The following is a 17,318-nucleotide window of genomic DNA, read 5'->3' as shown; positions in this document are numbered from 1 at the left end:
GCCCTATTCTTTCTTTCCTTATTTTTGAGAAAGAGCCTCACTCTGTCACCCAGGCTGGAGTGCAGTCGCACAATCTTGGCTCACTGCAATCTCCACCTCCTGGGTTCAAGCGATTCTCCTGCCTCAGCCTCCTGAGTAGCTGGGATTACAGGCGAGTGCCACTGTGCCTGGCTAATTTTTATATTTTTAGTAAAAATGGGGTTTCATCACATTGGCCAGGGTGGTCTTGAACTCCTGACCTCAGGTGATCTGCCTGCCTTGGCCTCCCAAAATGCTGGGATTACAGGTGTGAGCCACTGTGCCTGGCCTGGGTTTTACTTTTTATTAAATGATCCAAAGCCTGCTGCCTGAAGCTTTTAAAGCCTAGTGGCAAATAAGCTCTTCTAACTTTGGATTTGTCCTGGGACCATGTGACAATTCTAAATCAGTTTGGCAGAGCACATGCCCCGATCCAGGGTCATCGATGTTTTGAGATTTTCTTCTATTTGTTTTCTATCAATGAAAGAAGTGCAAGATAAAAACAAAACACTTGGCACACCCAACTTTAGAAATGTCAGCAATCCTTCTAAAGGTTACAGACCAGCCAGACCGCCGCTGTGTCCTTTGTGGGCTGGACCAGGCTTGGTTTGCATGGCCTTGGCACCCCAGGCTATGCTCTCAGCAGCTAGAGGTGTTAGCACTGAGGGTAGACATGCCGCTTGTTTCTGACCCCCAAAGTTCGTGTCTCCTTCAGCAAGGAGGGTCTATAGGTCCGCATCTCCCCAAGTCTCACTCCTCATCCCCTGGGCAGTGAGGTGGAGTCTCACTCTGTCGCCAGGCTGGAGTGTGGTGGCACAACCTCTGCTGACGGCGACCTCCGCCTCCTGGGTTCAAGTGATTCTCCTGCCTCAGCCTCCCGAGTAGCTGGGACTACAGACATGTGCCACTATGCCAAGCTAATTTTTGTATTTTTAGTAGAGATGGGGTTTCACCATATTGGCCAGGCTGGTCTTGAACTCCTGACCTCATGTTCTGCCCACCTCGGCCTTCCAAAGTGCTGGACTTACAGGCATGAGCCACCGCGCCTGGCCTGATTTCTCCTTTTTTAGGTGACTGCCCTTGGAGCTCAGAGCTGGGGAAGGTGCTCCATAGGCATTGAGTTTGAGCCCCAATCCCAGTAAGCAGGAGGCCTGTAGAAGCCGGAGCACAGACACAGCCCCCTGCAGATGCACTTTGTGATGGAGGATACCCAGGAGAGACTTTTTATTTTTAATTTATTTTATTAATTATTAATTATTACTATTAATTTTTTTTTGAGAGGGAGACTTGTCACCCAGGCTGGCATGCAGTGGTGCGATCTTGGCTCACTGCAACCTCTGCCTCCCGAGTTCAAGCGATTCTCTTTCCTCAGCCTCCCAAGTAGCTGAGATTACAGGCACATGCCACCATGCCTGGTTAATTTTTGTATTTTTAGTAGAGATGAGGTTTTGCAATGTTGGCCAGGCTGGTCTCAAACGCCTGACTTCAGGTGATCTGCCTGCCTCGGCTGCCCAAAGTGCTGGGATTACAGGCGTGAGCCACTGCTCCTGGCCCTAGGAAAGACTTCTTTTTTTTTTTTTTTTTTTTTTTTAAATTTTCTCCCGATTATGTTCAGTCTCAGGAAAGACTTTTTAAGAAGCTTTAGGCCAGGCATGGTGGCTTATGCCTCTAATCCGAGGCCAAGGCGGGTGGATCACGAGGTCAGGAGTTCAAGACCAGCTTGGCCAAGATGGTAAAACTAATCATCTAACAATACTAAATAACTGTATTTTCCGTCTCTACTAAAAATACAAAAATTAGCTGAGCATGGTGGCGTGCCTCTGTAATCCCAGCTACTCAGGAGGCTGAGGTAGGAGAATCGCTTGAACCTGGGAGGCGGAGGTTGCAGTGAGCTGAGATCGCGCCATTGCACTTCAGCCTGGGCGACAGAGCTCACACCCATGTATCCAAGAAGCTCACTCCTGTGCACTGGAAAGTTGTTTAAGTCTAAAGGGAAATGATAAGCTAAAAAAAAAAAGTGTCCCTGTAGAAGGGACCATAGGCCTTCTAGCGATCTCTGTACATGGAAGACAAGCGTTTACAAAATGGAATCGGTGGCCCCACAAACTGGATGAAATGTCTAGTTCTAGCTCTCAGTGTCTTCTGTGTAGAATGAGGGTTGGGGCTGATGCTGAGCAGTGAATTTTCTTCATCCTTAAGTAGCGCAAGATGGTGTATGGGAAGCCGTGCCGGAAATACATTTCCTAAGAGGAAGTTTGTGTGGTCCGAGTTGGATATAAAATGTGTGAGGTGGGTGAAAGATAGGGTCCCAGATTCCTTTTGTCTTTTGAGACAGAGTGTCGCTTTCTCACCCAAGGCTGGAGTGCAATGGCTTTGTCCAAATGTGTTGCATGGATTTTATGTAGTTTACTTTTTAGCTGAGTTGAATGTAATCTACGTTGAAGTGTGGGCCACATTCAGAGTTTTGTTTTTATTACTGGGGTTCTGGGAGGTGCTGAATTTGGAGAGTGGAAAGGTGGGTTGGGGGTCAGATGAAGGTGGGCTGAGGGGTTTTTTCATTCACCCGATGATTCATTGACCACCCGCTCTGTGCCTGGCATCATACTAGATGCCCTGGAAACAGATGACAGGCAGATACCTGCAAGAATTTTAGGGGTTTGTGGGGAAGGAAAAGAAGGGAAGCAATGTTGACAGTGTGGCCTCATGAGAACGATGCACAAGGTGCTGGGAACCAGGACCAGGGCCGCCTGCCTCGGTCAGGAGCGTTAGGGTAAGCTCCCCAGAGAGGGGACTCAGGCTCGGTCTTAAAGGACATTTAGGAGACATGGCTGAAGGTCCGAAAGAGGGAGGGGACGCTTGAAGGAGGAAAGGCCCTGGGGAGAGAGGAAAGGATGTGGGGAGCATCCCTATGGCTGAAGGGACCCGAGGCAGCAAGGCAGATGCGCAGGCATTGGAGCAGGGGCTGGGGGCTCTGTGTCTGGCAGCCGGAAACTCTGTGTTACCTGGGGAGTAGAGGTCTCATGAGAGTGGGGCTCAGGGCCTGGGGAGAGTGGTGTTTCCCATTAGCCACAGAAGTTCTGCTGGCACAGAAGGCCTGGTGGGACTGGAGGGCACTCGTTTGCAGGGCTTGGTGGTCCTCCCCAGCGGCCCTCGGAGCAGAGGTGGACGGCAGAATCACTTGAGCCATTGTGTGGGGGTGTGGTGGAGGCAAAAGGCAGCGGGCTGAGGGTGTGGGGGAGAAGGTGGGTGGAGGGAAGGGCTGTGGCGTTTCGTCTGGCCAAACTAGAGGCACAGCAGACCGCGGGCTTGGAACCCAGAGCTCCCCAGACTTGAAAACACTGGATGTGGAAGCCAGACTGAGTGCTGGGTGGAGAAACCAGGCCCCTGTGCATTGCTGGTGGAATGTGAAATGGTACAGCTGCTGTGGGGAACAGAATGACTGGGCCTCAAAGAGTTAATCTTAAAATTGCTGAGGATCCAGCAATTCCCTTGTGAGTCCACGCCTGGAAGAACTGAAAGTGGGGACTTGAACAGATCTTTTGCACACCAGTGTTCACAGCAGCATTTGCACAACAGCTAAAAGGTGGAAGCAACTCAAATGTCCATCAACAGATAAATAGATCAGCAAAATGTGGTCTCTCCATACAATGGAATATTATTCAGCCATGAAAAGGAATGGAATTCTCATGTTATAGCCATGGCTATAACATGAATGAACCTTAAAAACATTATGATAAGTGGGCCAGGCACAGTGGCTCATGCCTGTAATCTCAGCATTTTGGGAGGCCAAGGCAGGCAGATCACCTGAGGTCAGGAGTTTTGAGACCAGCCTGGCTAACATGGAGAAACCCAGTTCTCTATCAAAAATACAAAAATTAGCCCGGTGTGGTGGTGGGCACCTGTAATCAATCCCAGCTACTTGGGAGGCTGAGGCAGGAGAGTTGCTTGAACCTGGAAGGTGGAGGTTGCAGTGAGCTGAGATCACACCACTGCCCTCCAGTGTGCGCGACAGAGCAAGACTGTCTCAAAAACAAAACAAAACATTATGCTAAGTGAGGTAAGCCAGACACAAAAGGACAAATATATGATTCTACTTACATGTCATATCTAGAATAGGCAAATTCATGGAGACAGAGTAGAAGGAAGGGTGGTCACCAAGGGCTGTGTGGAGGGAGGAATGGGGAGTTCTTAATGGAGACGGAACTTGTGTTTGGGATGATGAAACAATTCTGGAAATAGTGATGATGGCTATACAATAACGTGAATGTAATTAACGTTGCTAGTAGTCCACTTAAAAATGTTAAAATGATAATTTTATGTGATGTATATTTTACCATAATTTAAGACAAAAAGAGTGTCAGAAGGCTGGGAAGCCCCGATCCCAGCAGGATGCGAAGTTTCTTAGGCTTGCTGAAGTGGTGCTGCTTTGGGCACAGGGTCTGGACGGGGCCGTGGAGCACACAGCTCAAGTGGGGAGTGACAAGGGCCCTGGCGATAGGCCAGCGAGCCATGAGGCTGCAGGTGTTGATGGTATCCAGTGAGAGGGCAGGGCCTGGTGTGGAGGATCCAGGATGCATGTTGGAGAGCTCCCAGGACAGCAGGTGACAGCCACACCTGAGGTGTCAGGGACAGAGACTGGGAGCAGGTGGGGCTGACACGGCTCGGAAGAGACAGCGGGAAGCCGGGAGACTCTTAGCCCTGCTCACGGGAATTGGTAGTAGCATGCTCTCAAGGCCCTCCCTCTCTCTGCACATTTTCAACGCAGTGGTGGTTTCTACACATTTCCAGAGGCATGAAATAATCCCAAAATATGTTACTTGTAACAGTCACCTCTTCCCTCTGATGACGGGTCTGGTTCCAGGATGAATAAACATGCCAGGCAGGTGTACAGTGATTTCAAACAGTTTAATGTAATTCCAAGACAAAGTGTGATTACATTTCTACACATATACAATATGCATATGTGAGTTTACAAATTTTAATTAATAAGTCGTTTCACCTCAGAGACCGAAAAAATGATCAAAAAGAAACTGTGAGTAACAAGCTATAACATAGTTCACCACAACGGGACCCCCCTTTTTCTCACCCTACAGTTAGTAATATTACAATTAAAATAACTATATTCTTCTATAATTTTTTTCTGTTAAAATCATCTCATAAATTTACAATGCTATTATTAGTTTCCAAGACTAATATAAATTCACTCCATTTTTCTACAACGAAAATGATTAATTTAGAAGCACACGACGTCATGATGAAAAACACAAGCATTTTAGTAGCAAGGACTTGATCAGTTAAGAATTAGTTATCTTGTAAAACATTCTAAAGCCAAGTAAAATATCCATTCTTATAACATACCTATAATATGAGACTAAGGAATAGGTTACATATAGGTCTACAACACATTGGTTTGTCTTTAAAAAAAAAAAGTAGACATTTATAAATAAAAAAGAGGGACAATTCACATAGGAAAAAGAGGTACACAAGAAAATACTGTCGCACGCAATAATTTTCACATAGATTAACATGGATGAACACTTTTTATTACAGAAACCATACGGTGAAGGAACACAACAGACCAGGGCTTTCATAGGGTTATTGAGATTGAGCTGAGATGACCTGGGAGAGAAAGATCTAGGTGAGATGACCGTGGGGAGGGAGCCACGTTCCTTGGACCTGGTGATGGAGTGTCACCAGGTCTCCTCTTCCCTGTTCTCGTTTTGGGGAGTGAGTCTTTCTATCCAGTGTCCTGAATTCATGGGCAGTTGAAAGGTAAACATTTCTACAGATCCGTTCCCTTTCCATCCTAATGGATACCATTTTTGGAAATGTGATAGTGTATCAGAGGCTGCAGCTCAATACATGTGGTCAAAGCAAAATGGGATGGAAAATTCCAGTCATCCTGATTTGTTGCCCCCCTCACCCATCGATGCCCTTGAAGCTGGGACCCAGTGAGAGCAGCGGCACCCTGCAGGGCCCGCCAGCTCTGCTGCGGTGAGGTGGATGAGAAGGGCCTGGTGCCACGCCTCAGGCCCCATGTGTGCGGAGTGGCCTGGGACGCGGCCCATGCGTGTCCAAGACACCAGTGCTGACTCCGACCTCTAAAGAGCTCCTCCTTCTCCCTATCCGTAAAGCTATACTTCTCCTATCAAATTTGGTTTGATATATATACACAAACATATATATCAACATCTATCTCTATACAGTGATTCTACTAAACTAGAAATTCTGCTGCCCCAAGGTATGACTTTCTTGTTCATTTGGTTAAAAAAATGTACACAAAGAGGATGAGAGATGATTTGGGGGCCAGAGATGATTGTGCCCTGGGAAGTCCATGGAAGAAGCTTGAAGTGAGCAGGAACACAAAAGGGAAGGGAGCAGAAACAGGACTGAGGACTCAGGGCAGCGCAGACAGGAATATCTGCTCGGGGGCAGGGTGGTGGGGCGGAGTGGGGGGGCTGTTATCTGTCCCATTCATCAGTTACAGTAAGCTACCAAGGATGCACATGGTCAAGCCACTTTCTGCTTCCCAAGTTCCTCCTTATAACCTGAGCCAAACAATTTCCACAATGACAATCCATGGCCCTTTCAGCCCAGCAGGCGACTCCGGAGGTTCGGAGGTTCGGCCACCAGCCTCAAGGCTGAGTAGGGCCTTCCTGTGGGCTCTCGTGCTTCCTGGGAGTCCTGGGTGCCTGGGGCTGGGGCTGTGGTGACAGCAGGTCGAGGCAGAGGTGGCCCTCGGGACAGTGACTCTACATAAGGAAGGAAGGGGGCAGTGCCACGAGAGATTCATTTGGAGATTGGTTACAAAGAAGCCAGGGAGAGCAGAGGCAGAGCCCTCTTCAGATACAGCATACTTACTTTTCAAATGAACAAAAAGGCAATTTCTATGTTTTAAAAATATAAGCCCCAAAGACAATGACACAGAATTCATTTGGTTAATTCATGTAAAGGAAAAACACCACCACCACCACCAAACGAACAGGGAAGTGGGAGCATGATTAGGAGGGGTGAGATGGACACTATTTTACAGAAACATTTCTACCAAAAGACTGTCGAAAGAACACGCTGTCGATGCAGTTCACAGGGAAAAAGCAAATGCATTATTTTCTGTATTCCTTAAAAGCTCCCTGGTCCCAGGTGTTCTGCCGTTTTCAAGGTCTTATCTGCTAAAGCAAAGCCCTTCAGGTCACAGCGGGTCCCCTGCAGTTTGGTGGTGGCACAAGAGAAAACATTAAACAAACCAAGACTCAGAGAAACTGCCATTCCCCGAGTCTGTTCCTGCGTGACAGTGAGGCCCATTCCTGTCTCAAAGCATCTCTCTTGTTCCAAACATGGTGTCCCTTTACAGTGGGTCTCAGTGGACCAGGCTGAGCCACCCCTCCGTCTCCGCCTCCTTCTCCTGCTCAGCACTGACCATCTCTGAGAGGATGATAAGGTCTCCCTTCCACCCGACTAGGCTTCGAGTCTAAGCTGGACAATGAGTAAAACATAAACATAGCCTTTTACATTGATTTTGCTTTCAAGGGGAAAATGAATAAATGACAGCAGATATATGGAAAACCCAGCCAGTAACCATGGGAATAGGGGTGTATGGTCCTCCCCGACAAAACGCTGATCAGAATATCACCCGGGGCCCAGAAGTAGCAGCTGTGCCTTCGTGGTCACCTGAATCCCAGTGTCTTCTACTGCCTGGTGCCTGGAAATCAGTGGATCGATTAATAAGTCAAATATTCAATCAAGACAAAAATCAATGAACCAGGTTATCTGTGCTTAATGACTCTTCCAAGATGTCAGAGAGAAGGCCTTGAACACAAGTGTTTATACCACGTGCATGAGAGCTTCTCACTCGGCCCGGCTGCGGACTCACACCTTCTCCCTCCATCTGGATTGCCTTTCACATTCTCTCGAGTTCACATGGAAACCAAAAATACAGAGGGAAGTTACATGCTGGGCTACAGAAGAGTCTGGACAACACACCTGCCTTGGGGGAGACACGGCGGCATTCGCTGGGGTTTGAAGATGTCAGTTATAAACAGAACTTTTCTTTAAAAAGTACCAGTTTAAATGTAAACTATAAAACACTTTAACTATAACGTAGCCAGAAATATGCTTAAGTATCCACAGTCAATTGTTTAGTTTACTCATTTAAAATGTGACTCTCTTGATATCTTAGAAGGCTAACAGCATTTTACAGTAGCTAAAAACATATATATTTAACATGTGCATTTGAACATCACATTTGAGTACAATACACAAAGAATAATCTCTTCCTTGGTTTAATTTTTGTTGTAAAGATGAGCTATTTTCAGAATTCACTTAAGCAACGATCACCGGGGTATGAAAGAATCATTATTTTCAGCCCACAGAGAATTCATAGTCTTTAAATTCCAAGATCAAGCTGGCTACATGATTTCAAAAAAGGCTAAAACCAGGATGAATGCCCACATTTGAGGTAATTATTGCCATTAGGTCACAGTTTGTGTAAGATAATGTATCTAAAACCTTCTAAAAAAAAAAAAAATCTTTAGGTGTTCTGCCAGAATTCCAGAATACCTATTGAAACCAACCAGGATCTCAAACTCTGATTAGTTGGGTTTGCTTCCAATGGAGTTAAAGTTCTAAAAGATTCTAGAACTCCTGTAAACTACCTAAGAATTTAGGCAAACAAGCCTGGAGCCAGTCAACAAAGAAGGTTTTAAATGAAAAAAGCAACAATCCCACTCAAAACAACCAAACAAATATTTCATAACAAATGATAACAGTTCTTTTAAAAAATTAAAAATCTAGTCCTAAGCATTTCTAAATTCTCACCACCTTTCAACCAAAATAAAAATGCATCTGTATTTCTGTTAATCTCATACCAGGGCAAGAGACACTCCTTTTCATCATGAAAGCTGGCTGGTTTTCCTGTTTATACAATTGTTGCTGTTTCTTTAAGAAGAGTATCTATCTCAAAAGAAAGCATTCTTTTGTTCCTCTAACTCTTGTCTTTCTTCCACCTCTTCTTCTTCTTCTTCTTCTTTTTTTAACAGAAAGAAAAAAGTTCCTGGACACCAGAACCACATATGATATTTACAAATTTGGTGTGAACCCTGCCTCTGGTTCTGCCCAGAGCTGAAGAGTGAATCTATTACAGAGATCAGAGCTGACAGGATAATTATCAAGTGCAGTAAAAAATAGCATTTAGAAAAAAATATATAACTTTAGTATTGCCTTTCTAGAATTAACTATAAGCAAGAAAAAATTATTTTTTAAAGAAGAAAAGAATACTTCTTTTTCACTCTTATAAGAGTCGGTTGTAGCAGCACTACTAAAAGCTAGTTGGTATGCTGGAAAGAAATCTAAAAGGAATTCTACTATGAATCAAAAGAAACTCCCCAGAGATTTTCTCGCAAAGTCAAAACTAATTCTTCCCTTTTGCCTACATCCAGTTCAGGCAGCAGTCCCCTCTCTGCACAGCCCTCCAGCTGAGTTCCACGGTGCAGGGACGGCGCCGGGTGATGCAGTGTAAAAGGCCTTTCTTTGCACAGACACGCGGGAGACAGCTGTGGCTAATGACTGCAAGCTCAGCTCTGGAGCTGCGCAGACCCAGAGTCAAGCCCTCCTCGCCCCTCATGAGCTGCGTGGCTCCGGGCATTTTCCTCCGCTGTAGGGGGACTGATACTGCTGATCTCACAGGGCTACCGAGGTGAGGAAACAGGACAACCCACGGGCAATTCCCAGCACAGTGTTTGGCACGCAGGAAATGGGAGTATCACGAAATGGTTCATAGAAGTATGAGGCCACACATTGCTACTCATTAAAAAAGGTAAAAGATTAGAAATCACATCTCAGGAAGAGCCTGATGAACACAAAAGGGAACCTAGCGGATTCTGGAGCATCCCTGCTTTATCCTTCCTCCAACACCTGTACCTTCCAGAGCGTCCTGTCAGTTTCCTCATCTGAAAACGGGGGCTGTTTTCCCCCTCCCTGTGGGGTGGTTGTGGGGGCTCCTTGAGACCACACTCATAGAGGCCTTGGCCCAGGTGTCCTGAAAGCATTCAACACATGTTGAATGGCTACGATTTACCTGAGGGATGTTACAAATTTTAACAAATAAGGGACAGTCAGTGTCAGGTTCAACACAGGGATCTGAGATGAGGGGCTCTCAGAGGCTTGGGCACGTCCAGCAGCAGCATCAGGAAGACCCTCTCTGGTGCTGGTGTTCTGGGGCCCGAGCCCTGCAGGGGCCATTTCTCTGCATACTCTCACTGAGTTCTTTTCTGAACTTTAGGAATCTGCAACGAAGACACGAGAAACTTCTATGCTGGGTCCCTCTAGTGAGCTACCGTGTCAAAGCCTCTAATAGTTTCTTTTGCATTTTAATCCCATTTCACCGTCTTCCATTCTCTAGTGGCCTGAGATTGCACCGAGTCTGGTCTGTGGAGGTGAGAAGTGAGAGTTCTAAGGCATCACAGTGGGAAAGTACTGCTACCCCGAGCCCAGCCCCAGCGCGCTCAATGCCTGACGACGCAGCTGAACTCCCGGCAGCTCTGCTTCGCTTGCTCCCACGGTGGCCTGGGATTAGTCAAGCCCACGCATTGGTACGGCCCTCCGGTCTCCCAATCACAGCAGCATGGAAAGATTCCCTTCCACTTCTCTTAAAAGAATAGCACAGTTTTGAAATAAATGCATTTCTTTTTTTAAAAGAAAAAGGACAGAGAGGAAAGAGAAAGATAAATGGAAGTGCATCACTAATGGTGTCATTATTGCCTGGAAAGGAACGAGAGGAATGCTATTTTGTCCATCTCGGGAGGCGTCTCTGAGAAGGGTTCTTTGGCTAAAGAAAGGAACAGCTTCACCTTCCTTTCCAATTTGGTAAGGACATCTCTGGCCTGCTTAAGTTTGAAGCTTCCCCATCAGAAAGCTGTCAAACACATCAGAAGGAAAAGACACAGACAGGGAATGAAGCCTGCGAAGTCCCTGGGGCTGGAATGTGTCGTGGCAAAGTCACTCCTGCCGGCGCTGTGAAGTCCCAGGCTGGCCTGCGGAAGGAACCCTCGCCTCCCTTGAATTCTCTCTGCTAGTGGAGAGCCCCGAGCCATTTCCTTCTTTCCATTTCCTAATCTAGCAGCTACTTGACAGGCCAGCAAGAGTGGCGGTCCCACACCCCACCCTGCCCTCAGCATCAGACAGAGAGAACCTGGGGACAAGAGCTGGGGCGAGCCGGGGCCCCACGTCACTCTCTCAACCAGGAGCCATCAGTAATACTTCCCTAAGCCTCCTCATCTCCTCCCTCCAGTTTCCAAGAAAGTTTGTTCCACTCACTCACACGCACTCACACAGCCAAAATCTTCTACCCCAAGCTTGTTCAAATATGAGTGTTTGCCATTGCCAAGGTCCAATCAAGGGAAATTGTCCCATGGGCAGCTGGGCTCATCTCCCGTGCCCTTCCTGACGTCCACCTGTCCCACACGTTGGTGCTTGGGCAGGCCAAGTCTTCCAGGTTGAAGAGGACACAGGCCAGCTGGCTGCTACAGCCTGCAAACACCTCCACTACCAGGAAGGCTAGAAAGGTTGACAGTCCAGGAGACGGACGTCGCTTTGCTCCGACCCTTCTCTTTCCTCTGAATTCCACTGACCACACGCTCCACTTCACAGTATTAACTGGCATCAAGCCTTGACTCTCCCACCCCTTGATCTGCTCACCCGCTTCCCTTGGAAACATCCAAAACATCATGAAGAGGCCCTAAGCACAGAGACATGGGGGCCCACGTCCAGACGGGCCAGTCAGAACCCAGCGAGCAGAAGCAAATCGCCCTGTGGTTCACCAGGCTCCAGTTCAGCACTCCTCCATGACCTGAACTTTCAAATCCTCCCCTTACTCTGAACGATGTTTCTTCAAAAGGGAAGGAGGGAGCCCACGGAGGACTAGAGGGTGCTCTAGGTGATTCACGGGTTATGTAAGGACTAGGTTGGCATCCCTCTGCTTGAGAGACTGGTCCTAGGGACAGCAGCCGATTTGCCAAGGTGACCCAATGGCAGATTCGGGCAGGTGTGCTGTTGAGCATACAGGGAGCTGGCCTCTCCTGCAGGGAGCTTCTCCTGGGGCTTCTGCCATGGCAGCTCCGTGCACGGGGGTGGAGGAGGCCGTTGGGTGAGGACTAGGAGAATGTGCACTAACGTTTGCTGAGCAGTTGTGGGGCTGGCCTCACCCAATACTTCACTTTCCTTCCCTTCAGTGAAGCCGGCCATTTCGCCCTTCTTCATCTGGGGCCTAGCAGTTTGTGGGTTTGGGGACAGCGTGTGAGCACCCATCACATACAGCACAGTGCACTGAGGGGTGTGGCCAGAGCCCAGTGGGGATGCTTGCAGAGGGAGTGTGGCCTGCAATGCCTGGGCAGCTGCCAGGCTTTGTTCTGGCTTTCTCTGGCCTCTTGCCATCCTTCCACCCGTTTCCAGCTAGAATTGGGTGCTGGGAACATGGATCACAGGGGAGGGGGCAGGCTGAGGAACTGGGTGGTGTGGTGAAATTTCCTGGGAAGGTACCACCTGCCAGTCACTCTTACGCCACATTACGTGCCCATTGGGTTCTGGAAGGGGGCAAATGTCTTTGCATTAAAGAATCTAAGCCACACCCCGGGTGCGCTGATGAGAAAAGGGTGGATGTTTGAGGAAGGGGCTGTGGTCACCTCTGGGAGGGGATATTTCTGCTTAATATCAGAGGCAAGCCACGGATTTAGTTAACAGATTTCAGAAGCACAGGAGGGCGCTGAGGATGTGGGAGAGAAGCCAGCTAAGGACTGGGCAGTCAGTGGCCTGGCATTCCCCTGACGTCACCATGAGACACCACCTGACGTCGCATCCCAGGCCGCTGGGCTCCAGAAAAGGACAACCTTGATGGTGACCATGGCGTCAGAAGCCCAATCAAGGCTTTGATTCTTCTTTCAACTTCTGCGGTGGATCTTACCGACGGCTCTTTGTGGGATAGTGATGATGGAAACAACTGTCCTACTTCCTAGTCTTTCCTTTTTTTTTTGCCTGACAAGACTGGACATCTGGATGTCCCTCCAGTCTACTCGTACACTCACAGAGAGAATAAGTTTAAATATTAAAGAGAAAACACAAAGATACTTGGAATAAATGTGCATTTAAAACCCTGACTAGAATATCAACATGATGATCCTGATCATACTTACAATGGTAATAACAAAAATAATTAGTACAATAATATTATCTTTATAAGCAGCATGGAAATTTTATTCCTGATCTGGAAGAAAGAAAAGAAAATGTCAGGTGAAAGAGTAAGAAGCCTCCAACTTAAGCAGACAAAAGAACTTTCTTTAAAATGAAAAGAACATTTCAAGCTGTCTTTCCCCCTAAAAAGATCAGATCTAGAAAGGGCTGGAACTGAACTGTACCCAGGAGTCTGGGGTGCTCTCCAGTAAGGCGGACTGAGGCTCATTTGCAGCCAAGACCTGTAACTCTGGATGAGACCTGATGGGCTATTGCTGCCATCTGGCTGCCAAAAAGTCCCTAACAGACGGATTTTCCAGGCTGACCCAGCTGTTGGGCGTCAGGGGTGGCGGGGCGGGGAGGATCTGGCTTGTGTGTCCTCTGAAGCCTTTGCTGCTCTCACCCTCTCTGAACTGACCATTTTCCTGCAGTCTCAGAGGGCTGCATTTCCCTACCTCTGGAAAAAGATGGTATTGATCACAGCCTGAGGGAGGACATCTCTCTGCTGCTGGCCTCTTGCCAGCTCAGCCTCCAGTGGGCACCCGGCAAGATTGCCCGGCTGTGCCCAGCATTGAGCAGTCACGGGGCCCTTCCTTCTTGCCGAGGCCTGGACTAAGTTGTTTCCAGTTGGGACCTATTTCTTTATAAGTAAGAATTTATGGTTGGGGTGGTGAAGTTTCCAGAGTTATTTCACAGCTAAGAGCTAAGTAACGGCGTCGTTACTGAATTAGGTTGGATATCACTACGAAAATACCTTTCACAGTAATCCTTAGGGGAGACTGCAGAGTGAGGAAGTAAAGGGTGGGAGGATGAGGATGGGGCCGCTGACTCGGAAAAGATCTCTTTGCACCTTGGAAACTTGGCTGTGGGGTCAGCTAAGGACTCAGCATCAGAAGCAAACAATTGGAACCACCCTTTTCGGCACCATCCTTGGCCAGATTCTCCTGCCGTTCACATTCATATATTTCAGAGTTATTTACTATGAACAGAGAGAACTCCCCACCTCTCCACACCTCCACCTCCAGCAGTGTCCAAAGCCTGAGAAAACTTCCAGAACACATCAAAGGTGCAAAGAGGGCAAACGGTGGATTTCTTTGGAAATTTACCTGTCCGTGTTTTTCCAAAGTGCAGTGGCAGACCCCTCGTCACCCTCAAAAGTGTCCCTTCAACCTTCTGCCCACCAGAACTCTCGGAAACCAAAACCAAAATCACATCTTGAGCAGACCCAAGTAATGTGAGGAGAGAATTCAACAGCAAACAGAGGTTGGTGGTCATCTACAGACAGAGGGGTCTGGCAAGATCCTTAGAGCTAAACAGCCCAGGGAGTGGGAGGAGAGAGTGGAGCCCGGGGGGAGGCTGAGAGCTCCAGGCTTTCCTGGCAGGAGGGATTGGGGGATGCTGCCTGGGTGAGGCCAACAGTCCCCAAATCTCTGATCTCGCAAATGGCAGAGCTGGGGATGGAGTGGGGCAGGGGTGAAGTGTGGGGAGTCTCTTTGGGCCTCCGCCCGCAAAGTACAACTCAACTACAGCCATCCCCATCTCCAGACGCGCCCGCCTGGCATCTGCCTCCCACATCTCTTTCAAGATCCACGGACTCTCTCCTAGCTCCTGCCGGCTTCCCTGGCATCCTTCTGCTAGCAAACAGCCCAAGAAAGACAATGGGCCTTAACATTTTTAAAAGAAAGAAAGGAAAAAAAAAAAAAAAAAAAAAAAAAAAAGGAAAGGCCAGAGTAAACTGTTACAACAGCAGAACACAAGAGCTGAGATTGTGTCTGACTAGCCTCAGTTTCTTGGAGTACCAGTGGAAGTAAACCCTCACGCCGCGTCTATCGCTCGGTAAGGCACTAGGAGGGAATGATGTGCAGTTTGAAGACTGCGCCGGCCGGGGTGGCGGCGCCAAGGGGCACACGGGGAGGGCGGCGCGCACACCCACCCGCACTCGCCCGCTCACCGCACGCCTGCACCGCCACATTGGTTACATGCCTATGTTATATCACTTTTTTTTTTTTTGTGCAATTACATTGAGGAATATTCTATTGGTATCATTGGAGTTGAACACAGGTAGGAGACAAGGGTGCCGGGTGCTACATTCTACTAGGGTGCCCGCGACCACCGCTAGCCCTACGCGACGCGACAGGGGGCGGATTCAGAGAGAAAATACATTTTCAGAAAAGAAAAAAAATCTAAAGTTTGCAACACACATTATTAATGACGTTTGAGGGACAACACTGTTTAGGGATTTATCCAGAGTGCTCAGAAAGAGAAAACCCGCCCCTCGCACCCAGGGGCCCTTCCAGCAGCCTGGCCGGCTCGTCTTTCCTGACTAGGGATCCAGGACTGGGCTTCGACAACCCCACACCACCCAACACATCAGCCTCCTCGGGCTGCAGCCTGACCTTCTGGAGGGCTGTTGACCCTTTCGAGTTCTGGAAAAATCTCTAAATCTTATGTTCAATTAATTAAAAATCTATTTGATTTCCATATCAGGTGTCCCTGACAGCAAAGTCTTCCGTATCACTTGCTGCCATATGAAAATAATCTTTGAAAAGTTCATAAAGTTCTTCAAAAACTGGGGCCCCCTCCCCCGGCTTCTGGAATCTTCCTGGTGCTCTCTTCTCCTTTCCAGTTTGGTGTAGAATGGGTTCTTGAGCTGTGTGTGTGTTTTTTTGTTATTGACGTTTTCTTTTTTTCTTTTTTTTCTTTTTCTTTTTTAAAATAAAAAGCATAGATTTCCCACCCTCTTGAATCCCTTCCTTTTAAAAATGTTCTCTTCTCTGCTCTACGTCCTCCCACTTCCCGGTTCAAGTTTCACTGGTGTCCCGTCCTGGCCCCTGTCCCTCCCTCCCCTCCCCCGCCCCTGCCCCGTTTGCATTGTTTCTGTGCGGCATCTTCAGTATAAAAGGCCAGCGCCCACGGTCCCAGGAGCGCCTCCCTCCTCCTCTCCCTCCTCCCTCGGGCTATCCTCTCCCTCCCTCCCTCCCTCCCCTCCAGTGTTTATATGTAAGGGTACTGGTTGACCTTGGCGGGGCTCAGTGGATATCCAGTGTAGACGGTAGAGGCCGGCGAGGCGCTGATGTAGGTCTGGTGGGCAAACTGGGCTGGATACTGACTCGGGTGGATGGTGGGCGAGGGCAGGACCCGGGGGCCCATGCTCACGGGGACCTGGTGGACGATGCTGGCTGGGTAGGCAGTGTGCTGCACGGTGTGGCGCGCCGAGCCCTGTGAGGCCACCAGGTGGGCCACGGTGCCGGTGGAACCCAGGGCAGCAGGCGCAGTGTAGGTGTAGAGGTGGGGCTGGGTGGGGAGGTGGGCGGCGGCGGCTGCAGCCAGGTGGGGATGGACAGTGCCGTGGCTGGGGCTGTTGTGTGGGAAGGAGTACGGAGCCTGGGCCATGGTAGGAGTGATATAGGCCTGCTGCCGTCTGTGGCTCCCAGTGCGGTCCGCAGTGATGTGCTGCTGAGCCTGGGGAGGAGAGGCAACAAGAGAGACATCAGGGGCCGGCACATGGGTTGGAAGGTGTGGGAGGAGGAACGGGAGGGCAGGAAGGAGGAAGAGAAGGGAAAGACGCCAGAAGGGACATAAGGGGCTTCCTTCTGTGTTAGTTGAAAGTTGAAATTTAGTTGGGGCCCAGCGCGGTGGCTCACGCCTGTAATCCCAGCACTCTGGGAGGCGGAGGTGGGCTGATCACCTGATGTCAGGAGTTCAAGACCAGCCTGGCCAATATGGCGAAACCCTATCTCTACTAAAATACAAAAAAAAAAAAAAAAAAAAAAAAAAAAATGAGCTGGGGATGGTGGTGTGTGCCTATAGTCCCAGCTACTCGGGAGGCTGAGGCATGAGCATTACTTGAACCTGGGAGGTGGGGGTTGCAGTGAGCCGAGATCACACCACTGCACTCCAGCCTGGGTGACAGAGCGAGACTCTGTCTCAAAAAAAAGATTTCATTTGGAATGAAAAAGTCCCCACTTGGCTTACCACTCACCAGGCTGGGATGATACATGTATAATGCCAGCTGCAAAGTTACAGGAGAAAATATTTCTCCCAAGGATGTACAGAAGCTGTGGCATATCAGGATGCCCCAG

At 48.7% G+C, this 17,318-nt stretch overlaps 1 protein-coding gene across 9 annotated transcripts in view; it reads right to left on the bottom strand.

Moving 5' to 3' along the window:
• Positions 1-4,904: 4,904 nt before the first annotated feature.
• HIPK2 (homeodomain interacting protein kinase 2) overlaps positions 4,905-17,318 on the bottom strand; it is a 217,894-nt gene continuing 205,480 nt past the window's right edge. For all 9 annotated transcript variants that reach the window (XM_039472635.2, XM_039472638.2, XM_039472634.2 and 6 more), the window contains one exon: positions 4,905-16,698. In XM_039472635.2, coding sequence (XP_039328569.1) covers positions 16,231-16,698 — 468 coding nt within the window. In that variant the 3' untranslated portion in view covers positions 4,905-16,230. The remainder of the gene's footprint in view (positions 16,699-17,318) is intronic.

This window comes from Saimiri boliviensis, chromosome 10, assembly GCF_048565385.1.
Source record: "Saimiri boliviensis isolate mSaiBol1 chromosome 10, mSaiBol1.pri, whole genome shotgun sequence".
Lineage (NCBI taxonomy): Eukaryota > Metazoa > Chordata > Mammalia > Primates > Cebidae > Saimiri > Saimiri boliviensis.
This window is presented reverse-complemented; position numbering and strand designations above follow the sequence as displayed.